The sequence below is a fragment of the Bison bison genome, unplaced genomic scaffold, assembly GCF_000754665.1.
Source record: "Bison bison bison isolate TAMUID 2011002044 unplaced genomic scaffold, Bison_UMD1.0 scf7180017864325, whole genome shotgun sequence".
Lineage (NCBI taxonomy): Eukaryota > Metazoa > Chordata > Mammalia > Artiodactyla > Bovidae > Bison > Bison bison.
The window spans coordinates 6572849-6584097 of record NW_011494897.1 but is presented as its reverse complement, the minus strand read 5'-3'; the positions used below and the strand labels follow the sequence as shown (position 1 = coordinate 6584097).

Genomic DNA, 11249 nt, shown 5'->3' with positions numbered 1-11249 from the left:
ATCTCCTTGCAGTCCAAGGGATTCTCAAGAGTCTTCTCCAACACTGCAGTTCAAAAGCATCAATTCTTTGGTGCTCAGCTTTCTTCACAATCCAACTCTCACATCCATACATGACCACTGGAAAAACTATAGCCTTGAATAGACAGACCTTTGCTGGCAAAGTAATGTCTCTGCTTTTTATTTGTTTTTTCTTCCATTATTTTATTTATCAGGCCTAGAGCAGAGTCAGACATCTCTGCTTTTTAATATGCTGTCTAGCTTGGTCATAACTTTCCTTTCAAGGAGGAAGCATCTTTTAATTTCATGGCTGCAATCACCATCTGCAGTGATTTTGGAGCCCAGAAAAATAAAGTCAGCCACTGTTTCTACTGTTTCCCTGTCTATTTGCCATGAAATGATGGGATCAGATGCCATGATCTTAGTTTTCTGAATGTTGAGCTTTAAGCCAACTTTTTCACTCTCTTTTTTCACTTTCATCAAGAGGCTCTTTAGTTCTTCTTCACTTTCTGCCATTAGGGTGGTGTCATCTGCATATCTGAGGTTATTGATATCTCTCCTGGCACTCTTGATCCCAGCTTGTGCTTCCTCCAGCCCAGAGTTTCTCATGATATACTCTGCATATAAGTTAAATAAGCAGGGTGACAATATACAGCCTTGACGTACTCCTTTTCCTATCTGGAACCAGTCTGTTGTTCCATGTCCAGTTCTAACTGTTGCTTCCTGACCTGCATACAGTTTTCTCAAGAGGCAGGTCAGGTGGTCTGGTATTCCCATCTCTTTCAGAATTTTCCACAGTTTATTGTGATCTACACAGTCAAAGACATAGTCAATAAAGCAGAAATAGGTGTTTTTCTGGAACTCTCTTGCTTTTTTGATGATCCAGCAGATATTGGCAATTTGATCTCTGGTTCCTCTGCCTTTCTAAAACCATGTACATGTGATTACATTTATATAAAACTGCAAATGCTATCTTCAAAGCATCTTGTGGTTTGTATTGTCTGATCCACATTTTCTCTCTGCTAATTTGTATAATGAGTTAAAAGGAATATAAATAGTATTTAAACCCCATATGACAGCCAGTTATTTGTCGTGTTTTTCCATCTCTGTGGATCCAGTAAGCAGATTAAGAGAACCCTTTCTCCTTTAGTACTAATGCAACCTTTAGCCACTTCTCCAATGTCAAGGAAGTTCTGATGCCTTCACTCACTCCATAAACAACACATTCTGGGTATCTAAAACACTCTGCCCAGTGCTAGAGATAAAATGCAGAGAATGAGGCTAAAGGAGGCACAGATTTAAGGGAGAAGATATAAGGTCTGTCAGGGAGTCTTCCAAACTCAAGCTGATTATGAAAAGCTCAAAGAGAGGTGTGGAAGCTGGGTATGGGGTTCTGGGTTTCAAGCCGAGGGCTCGGGGAGAAGGTGACCATTTGGGAGTCAGCCTTTGCAATGGAAGCCTTCGAAGAGATGAACTCATCCGAAGAGGGAAGAGGTGAGGCAGGAGAAGAAGAAGGGAAAAGAGCGAAGGGGGAGGAAGAGGAAAGTGTGGGCAGAGAAAGTTTGGGGTTGAAGCTTAAAGAACTTGATTGGTGGACGATCAACCAACAAAGTTGACTAAAATGGAACAGGGACTCCCCTTGTGATCCAGAGGTTAAGAAGGTACGTGCGTGCTCAGTGATTCCAGTTGTGTCCGACTCTTTGTGACCCCATGGCCCGTAGACCACCAGGCTCCTCTCAGGCCAGAATACTCGAGTGCCATTATTGCCATTTCCTCCTCCAGGGGATCTTCCTGACCCAGGGAATCCAACCCATTTTCCTGTGTCTCCTGCACTGGCAGGCGTATTCTTTACCACTGAATCTGCCTTGCAATATAGGGGATATGGGTTCAATTCCTGGTCAGGGAACTAAGATCCCACACACTGCAGAGAAACTAAACCTGCACAGAGCCCATGCACCACAACTAGAGAGCCCATGCCCGGCAACGGAAGATCCCACGTGACGCAGTGAAGATCTTGACTGCCACAACTAGGACCTGATACAGCCAAATAAATAAATAAAATTAAATAATAATATTAAGTAATAAATAAAAAATAAAATAAATAAATTAAATAAATAAAATTTAAAAAATAAAAGAAATAAAATTGAACATCCAAAGAGGCAGGAGGAAAACTGGGAGCGACCTGCCATGCAAAGTATGGAGAACCACTTTTTAACCAAGGATTGAGGGTTCAATCTCACTGAATGTTCCCAAGAAGACCATGTGATTACTGGTGAAAAATGCCCAATGGATTATCGGTGTGGAGGTCAAGGGCAAATTTAGGAAGAGATTTTCACGCAGGGACGATGTGGAAATCAGTTGGGAGGAAGGTAAATAAAATGTGGGAAGAAAGAAAATGGGAAAGCACTTGAAGACCATTCTTTAGAAGAGTTGTGCCCTGGGGTGAGGAGCCTGGCCAGGAATCAAAAGGGAAATGGAGTCTGTTTGCTTTGAAATTAGAAGGGTAGAAGCAATAGTGATGTACTAAAGATTAGGGATAGAAAAACGGTGATCAGTAGGGACGGAAGTGGTGGTCAAAACACAAGAGGAGGGTCTATTTCAGATGGAAGGACCATCCCTTCCTGCCGTGTCCCTGATGGGGATCATGGAGATATAGGGCATGTGGCTGTCTGGGGCGGGAAGGAAGCCAATTACTAATTGATGACTTTTCCTTTCCTGGTGAATTATGAGGAAGGATTTCTGCAGGTGGGTGAGGTGGGTGAGGATGGTGAGGGCATGTGGGAATGGGGTGAGGAGCAGTGAGGGGTTGGAGGAGGGTGGAGAAGGTCTGAAATCTCTATTACAGATAGTAGGGGGCTAGTTGATCAGGTTAATACAGCAGTACCGAGGCTGCTGCTGAGCTGAGTGATCCTGAACTTAGAGAAACACTTCCACTTTCTAAGTGTGGAAGATGGAAGGACTGAAGCGCTAGCTTTAGCTCCTCACACAACCCCAGGAGCCTCAGTGCAGATTCTAATGGACGTGAACAGCATCCTGGAACTGTAATGCACAGTCCGTAGCCCTGCCTCAGCTTTCTCATCTGTAAATCTGGTTAATAATAGGACTTAACTTCATAGGTCTGTGGCAAGGATTATTTGTCAAAAGCTTGAACAGTGCCAGCAATAAGCAAGCTCTTTAAAAATGACCTTTTGCTAACATCCTGCTATATTGTTGCTCAGACACATTAAGGTCTTTGTACGAGGCACTGAATTTTCGTGAATGTGTATCTCTCATTTTTAAAAATGTCAGTGTCAAATGAGATTATAATCTGTTAACAATGTTTCTGGAAAGCAAATTTGCAATAAGTGTTCAAAAACTTTAAATACTTAAGTTTTTGATAATAAATAAAGCAAATTTGCAATAAGTGTTCAAAAACTTAAAATACCTGATGTAGTAAGTTCCATTTGCTGAAGATAAATTCGATTTAAGAAGATAATCAGACATTCACACAAAGATTTGTTCCTTTCTCACCACATTTATAAAAGGCAAATATTAGAAACAACTGGAATGGCTCAACTAATTCACAGGATGGAATATTATATAGCCATTAACCTTGGTGGCTAAGAGTTTTTAATGTCATGGAAAATGCAAATAAAATAATATCAAGTATAAAAATCAGATATTAAGTTTTCATTAGAGTATGATCTCAACCACATAATAAAAGCTGCATAAAAAGGGATTAAAGGAATAAATTATGCCAACATATTAATGGTGGTTGCCTCGGGGTGGAGTGGGATAATAAGCAGGACTGTCTTCATGGGTGTGTAACCTGTGTAGCTGCCCAGGGCCCCTCATGTAGGAGAATTATAGACTTAGTCTGATGCTCTGCTGTCATTGTCTTTAAGTTCTTAATGATTTCTGAACAAGGGACCCCGTATTTTTATTTTCCAGTGGACCCCACAAACTACATAGCTGGTTCTGATTATAAGTACTTCTTAATACTTTTTGTATTTGCCAGTTTTAAAAAGTAGACATATAAACCTTATCAATTCAGAAAAGGTGTTATTTTATAGAAATGTAAGGACACAATGAATTAGTTAATTGCCCTTTTCTGCACTCAGGAGCCCTTGTGTTCTTCCTGGAAGGGCCAGATTTCAGTGCTTACTGGCCATGTGAGCGATTATGTCATTTGTAAGGGAAAGGAGTGACAAACTTCTCCAAAAAGTTATCCCAAAGTAAATATATAAGGCTTCCCTGGTGGCTCCGCGGTAAAGAATCCACCTGCCAAGGCAGGAGACACGGGTTCAATCTCTGACCCAGGGAGATCCCACATGCCGTGGAGCAACTAAGCCCTGCACCACAGCTACTGAGCCTGTGCTCTGAGCCCTCATGCTGCAGCTGCTGATGCCTGCATGCCCAGAGCCTGTGCACTGAAACGGGAGAAGCCACTGCAGTAAGCAGCCTGCACACCGCAACCACATAGCACCCCTGCTCGCTGCAACTAGAGAAAAGCCCACGCAGCAATGAAGCCCAGTACAGTCAAAATTAAATAAATTACCAAATTGGTTCATTAAAAGTTTTAAAAATTACAAAAAAGTCATCTTCACTGTCTATTTTCATCTTACCCATATATTAATTTTCTCTTAATTGGTTTTCATCCCATTGCCAACATGACAAATCTTCCTAAATTTATTCTTTTTTTTTAAAATTATTTGGCTGCATTGGGTCTTAGTTGTGGCACTCAGGATCTTTGGTTATGGCATGCGGGATCTAGTTCCTTGAACAGGGATCAAATTTGGGCCCCCTCTTTGGGATCACAGAGTCCTAGCCATTGGACCACCAGGGAAGTCCTCCCTAAATTCCCTCTTGATCTCCATGTTATTTAATCTAATGGGCATTTTCGCCCGATACTTGTCTTCATGGATGTCTCAGTAGCGTTCACTGAAATCGAACACTCAATCCCTTTAGCTAACTGTTCCCCTCCCTTCAGGACAAGCCTCCCCTCTGGCTGCCCTGCTGCCTCTCGGGCACATGGTGGCAGCCACTTCTACTCACATTCTTTTTGGGTGACGAAGCTGATCCATTCAGTGGCCGTGCTGCCCACCTCGTTGTGGGCCACTACCCTCAGCTTGTAGGTGGTGTAGGGCTGGAGACCCTCGAGGCTGGCTCTCTGCCCTGGACCCTTGTACTTGGTCTCGGTTTGTCTGGGGGTACAGGGGGTGGCTGAATCCGGAGGGCATGCCTTGTAGAGTTGGAGCTCATAGCTGGAAGGAGAAGGGACACAGAAAGAGGAAACAGTCAGTGGAATTAGTCTAACTCTCTTTTATACCTGATCATGTTTAGTGAGAAGCCATTTTGCTTTCACCAAACTACCAGCACTTTAAAACTCCCACTTGTGGGAGATGCTTGTTTTCAGAAACACTTTATTTAACACTGTTGGAAGTGGGCAGCAGATGGAACCAGAGAAACGATACGAGAAGTCCCCTGTATACACATGTTGCTGTCCACCCAGCCGTCAGGAATCCTTGTTGGTACAGATAAGATAGTTCTCTTTTTAGAGGACAGTGATAAAACTTCTCCTGTCAGAAATAAAAGAATATCTCTTCTCTCTACAGATTATTTTGAGTGAAATAACTTCTTTGCTCTTTCAAACAGTGGTTCATTACAAAACTCTAAATTACATCAAAGGAATTCTGATTCAGCCACAGAAGTTCCTTATGTTTTAACTGAGCCCTGCAGAGTGAAAAATGCCAGGGAACCATGCTGCTGCTGCTGCTGCTAAGTCGCTTCAGTCGTGTCCGACTCTGTGCGACCCCATAGATGGCAGCCCACCAGGCTCCCCCGTCCCTGGGATTCTCCAGGTAAGAACACTGGAGTGGGTTGCCATTTCCTTCTCCAATGCATAGAAGTGAAAAGTGAAAGTGAAGTCACTGAGTCGTGCCCGACTCTTTGTGACCCATGGACTGGAGCCTGCCAGGCTCCTCTGTCCATGGGATTTTCCAGGCAAGAGTACTGGAGTGGGGTGCCATCGCCTTCTCCTCAGGGAACCATGAGGAGGAGCACATTCTTTCAATGACAGGGAACACATTTCCTCAACTTTCTTTCATTGCTTTGGCAGCACACTGTGAGCCACAAAGGACCAGGGGTTAAACTTGTAGCCCCTGCAGTAGAAGAATGTTGTCTTAGCCACTGGACTGCTAGGAAAGTCCCTGCCTTGTGTTCCTTATTTTTGTTGTTCACCTTTCTATCCTTAGCTGATTTTATGATTGAGACACTTTGTAAGGAATGTGACCACTCATCGATTTTTTTGTCTATTTTGCTATAAAATGAAATGAAGTGTTAGTTGCTCAGTTGTGTCCAACTCTTTGCAACTTCAAGGACTGTAGCCCACCAGGTTCCCCTGTCCATTGAATTCTCCAGGCAAGAATACTGGAGTGGGTTGCCACTGCCTTCTCCAGGGGATCTTCCCAAGCCAGGGGTCGAACTCAGGTCTCCTGCATTGCAGGCAGCTTCTTCACTGTCTGAGCCACCTGGAAAGCCCATTTTGCTATAGGTACCTGTTCAATCAGCATGTCTTCCTGGGGAGGGTGGGGAAGCTGAAGGTCCGTGTGCATGTCTTATTTTGGTTTATTTCTCCCTTTGGCTCTCCCACACTACCTTTGAATAACACCGTTGGGGGACAGTGGCGGACTCCACTGGAAGGAGGCTGTCCTTGAGGCCAGCATCTGGATTTGCGGAGAGGACAATCCTGCGGGTGGAGCAGGAGGAGTTCTCAGCTCTGCTGTTGGCCCTTGGCTACAACAACTGAAGCAAGTGCAGGCCTCCACCCCAATGGAGTAGGTCGTGAAGGGCTGCAGGCTGTGAAGAGTCTGCTGGGTGGCCAGGCCTTCAGCCAGCTGTAGAAGGAGAGAGAAGGCTAGATGAGGCCGGGTCGCAAGTCACAGACAGTTGGTTCACTTTTATCATGTATCACGCTGCTGCTGCTAAGTTGCTCAGTCGTGTCCGACTCTGTGCGACCCCATAGATGGCAGCCCACCAGGCTCCCCCGTCCCTGGGATTCTCCAGGCAAGAACACTGGAGTGGGTTGCCATTTCCTTCTCCAATCATGTACCATACATTCTCTGAAAACAGTGCCTCGCTAGTTACTCTGGGAGATGCACCCTAGCATCCAGCACAATATTTACCCTCAGGAATGACCAACCCAGTGGGAGAGTCATGGCTTACACATGCCAAAAAATGCAATGAGATAACAGTTAGATAGAAGTTTGAGGCCACAGGATAGGAATCACAAGGCGCAGTGTTGTCTATTACCATAAATACTAGAAAATGGCACAAAGCTCACAAAATACTGACCAAGTTCTATGACCCTCAGAATGATGTCTTTCTGAAAAAAATCTATATTTGAATTATATTTCAAATTCAACATTTTCTAAGGTTCATATTCTGCCATTGTTACTTGTGTGGATCAATAATTTGGGTATCAAAACTTCCCTCAAATTCTAAAGTTGAGTATCATGAGCTTGAAATATATTTTATATATCAGTCAGTCGTTCAGTTGTGTCCGACTCTTTGCGATCCCATGGACTGCAGCACGCTAGGCTTCCCTGTCCATCACCAACTCCCGGAGTTTACTCAAACTCATTTCCATTGAGTCGGTGATGCCATCCAACCATCTCATCCTCTGTCGTCCCCTTCTCCTCCTGCCTTCACTCTTTCCCAGCATCAGGGTCTTTTCCAATGAGTCAGTTCTTTGCACAAGGTGGCCAAAGTATTGGAGTTTCAGCTTTAGCATCAGTCCTTTCATTGAATTTTCAGGACTGCATTCCTTTAGGATTGACTGGTTGGATCTCCTTGCAGTCCAAGGGACTCTCAAGAGTCTTCTCCAACACCACAGTTCAAAAGCATCAATTTTTGGCACTCAGCTTTCTTAATGGTCCAACTCTTACATCCATACACGACTACTAGAAAAATGATACCTTTGACTAGATGGACCTTTGTTTTGTCTCTGCTTTTTAATACACTGTCTAGGTTGATCATAGCTTTTCTTCCAAGGAGCAAGCGTCTTTTAATTTCATGGCTTCAGTCACCATCTGCAGTGATTTTGGGGCCCTCCAAAATAAAGTCTCCCACTGTTTCCATTGTTTCCCCATCAATTTGTCATGAAGTGATGGGACTGGATGCCATCATCTTAGTTTTTTGAATATTGAGTATTAAGCCAACTTTTTCACTCTCCTCTTTCACCTTCATCAACAGGCCTTTTAGTTCTTCGATTTCTCTCATAAGGGTGGTGTCATCTGCATATCTGAGGTTATTGATATTTCTTCCCTGCAATCTGAATTCCAGCTTGTGCTTCATTCAATCTGGTATTTTGCATGATGTACTCTGTATAGAAGTTAAATAAGCAGGGTGACAATATATAGCCTTGATGTACTCTTTTCCCAATTTGGAACCAGTCTGTTGTTCCATGTCCAGTTCTAACTGTTGCTTCTTGACCTCCATATAGATTTCTCAGGGGGCAGGTCAGGTGTTCTGGTATTCCTGTCTCCTTAAGAATTTTCCACAGTTTGTTATGATCCACACAGTCAAAGGCTTTGGCGTAGTCAATAAAGCAGTAGTAGATATTTCTCTGAAACTCTCTTGCTTTTTTGATATATTTATATATATTTAAGAGTTTGAAAGTCCATGTGTTTCTCTAAAGGTATTGTTCTATAAGAAATATACTTTTTTCCTCAGTTATCTTTGTTGCATTATGAACTTTTTAGTTTATCTGGAGCAAATGTTTTTTACCTTATTGTGGTTTTATTAAGTGCTCTTTGGAAGAGGAGAGCTCCGAAACTGGAAACTCATTTTCACATTGACATAAGCAACATTTAATTAAGAAGAGCTACCTGTTATTTAGAAAAATGTATACAAGGCACTCCAAATATAAATTATTTTAGTTTATTAATATTATCATTTTATAAGCATGGATAATCAAGGGTTGATTGTATTTACATCATCTGTATTTATTGAATCAGAAGCCTTGTAGAAAATATGCTAATATTTCTTTAACATTCAATACGAGACTTCCTTGCATGTGAGTGATCCTTTGAAATTGTGTTTCCATACCTGGCATGCTGGCCTCAAAGGATTTCTCCACACTTGCCAAAATTGTTCCCTCAATCAGTCTAAATAATTTATCATGTAATACTGGGATGTGCACAATTTCTCTATGAGGTCTCTGTGAACAAAGTATTATAATCTATACTTATTCATGAGAAATGTGAGAGTGATACCAGCTGTCCTGCAGAGAAAAGAGACTTCATCTTCATCTCCAGGATGGTAGTCTCTTGGTTTAAATAATGCAGGAACCAGACGAGTTGATTGGTAGTGTCCTTTTCAGCCAGTGGCTGGGCTAAAACACAATGTGAAAGGTGATTTCCCTCCACAGGACTGTCTTATCTCCTCAGTGTGCCCCAAATGTGTTAATGCATGAACAGTGAGTAGGGCTGAGCTGAACCATTCTGTTGTCTTTTCCAAAGACCTAGAACTTTCTCAAAAGACTGAGTTTTCAGTGTATGATTAGAGATTTGCTCATGCCAAATGGGGATTCTGAGGTTTTCCTTTGCTCTGTTTTTTTCCCTTTTCATATTAACATTTACATCACTGACAAAGACTGTTTCTTGGCCCCTTACTACAAGCCACTACTGTGTTAAGTGCTTGACATGTGTATCCTAATTAAATTCATTCAATTAATTTGATTATCTCTAAGGTCTTAGGCTTCTTACAAGATCGGTGGAGTCTTGAATACCACCTTTAGCCCTCCTCATCCCAAGCATTTACATATCTTCTGTATGTTTCCTGATGCTATTTCTTTGCAGTGGGATCTTTGTGTCACTAAGGTCACCATGGGGCAACTGAGAACAGATGGATAAGAAAGAAGGATCAAGGCTAACAAAAAGCAAGGGCACCAAGCTTGGTTATTTAAGTAAACCAATCAGAATACTGCTGCTCACCACTGTCTGGGCCCCGCTGGTGCTCCTGGAGAACAATCTGTAGAGAGTGACAATCCCGTTGGGCTTCTGGGGGGCGCTGATGTTGACCACTGCTTGGGTGGCAGAAACCGCGTGGAACTTGGGGGCCTTGAGACCTTCCGGGGGGGCAGGTCCAGTTCTACACCGCGTCCAGCTGCTGGGGGCTTTACCTGCTGAATTCACGGCCCAGACCTCCAAAGAGAAATCAGTAAGACCCATCAAAAGCAAGGTAACCTCAAGCTGCAAAGAAGCTGGCAACCAGAGCAACTGAACACACAGAATGAGAGACACTGTGATTCTGGAACTTCACAATCGCAAAGGAGGGCAGGTCTTCCCTCTTTTTAACCTTTGACCCTGTGAACACAGAGGGGCTGATTAGAACCTCGGTTTCCAAATACAATCAGCTGATTTAAGCCTAATGAAAAGCTGCTCATCCCCGTGCGGGGCGTGGAGTGATTTTTGTTAGTTTCTGCAAACCGAATGGATCTGCAGACTCCATAAAACTCAGCAATTCTTAAACCCTGTCCTCACTCAATCTGCATGAAAATTAAATTTTCCTTTCATCAAGGAGGGAATAAACATATGGAAGGAAGTATAATCTTATTTATCAAGCACCATTTGTATAATTAAACACGAATATCCTAAAAGGTTGCCTTAGGTCATTATTTGCATGAGTAAGTAATTTGTAGAATGTCAGGTACAATAGACAGAGTAGATGGATGTATGAGTGGATAGGGTTAAATTAGGCCCAATAACAGCCAACTACACAGTGATCAATCAGGATGATAGATCTAAATGGCAATACAAGCGGACTGTCTGCATGTTTAGGAGTAGGAGTCTTCCTTAGTAAGCTTTCATGTTGGGCAAGTCTAACTTCAGGAAAATTTTTCTGCATTTGGTGTCTTTGTGTGTGTGTATACACACACATATATACACATACATGAATATTATAATTCATATAATACATATAATTGTCTATTTATAACATATATATGTATTTAATTATATATATATTTGTTTTGAGCTTTTAAAGGCAAGTCTTGAAAACTTCATTCTATAGTACACATGTTCTAGGTGTGTGATGTTAAAAGAGCATGTGGAATGTTCAAACGCAAGATATTTAGGAAACACTGTAGGAGAATACTTTGCAATGAGAGTTTAGTTTCATTTTTATTTTGCTTTCACATCAATAATATCTTTAAGAGAATTTAGTGAATCAGAGAGCTTTCAGCAGTTAGGCTAACTCCTATCAGTGTTTCT

General features: G+C 42.4%; 1 protein-coding gene across 1 annotated transcript in view; it reads right to left on the bottom strand.

The window, feature by feature from the left end:
- Nucleotides 1–11249, bottom strand: part of USH2A (Usher syndrome 2A (autosomal recessive, mild)) — a 939168-nt gene that overhangs the window by 39580 nt on the left and 888339 nt on the right. Inside the window, exons 66-68 of the mRNA XM_010853294.1 lie at nt 9972–10181; nt 6634–6872; nt 5032–5240 (exon numbers count right to left, since the gene is read on the bottom strand). Of these exons, the coding sequence (XP_010851596.1) occupies nt 5032–5240; nt 6634–6872; nt 9972–10181 (658 nt within the window). The remainder of the gene's footprint in view (nt 1–5031; nt 5241–6633; nt 6873–9971; nt 10182–11249) is intronic.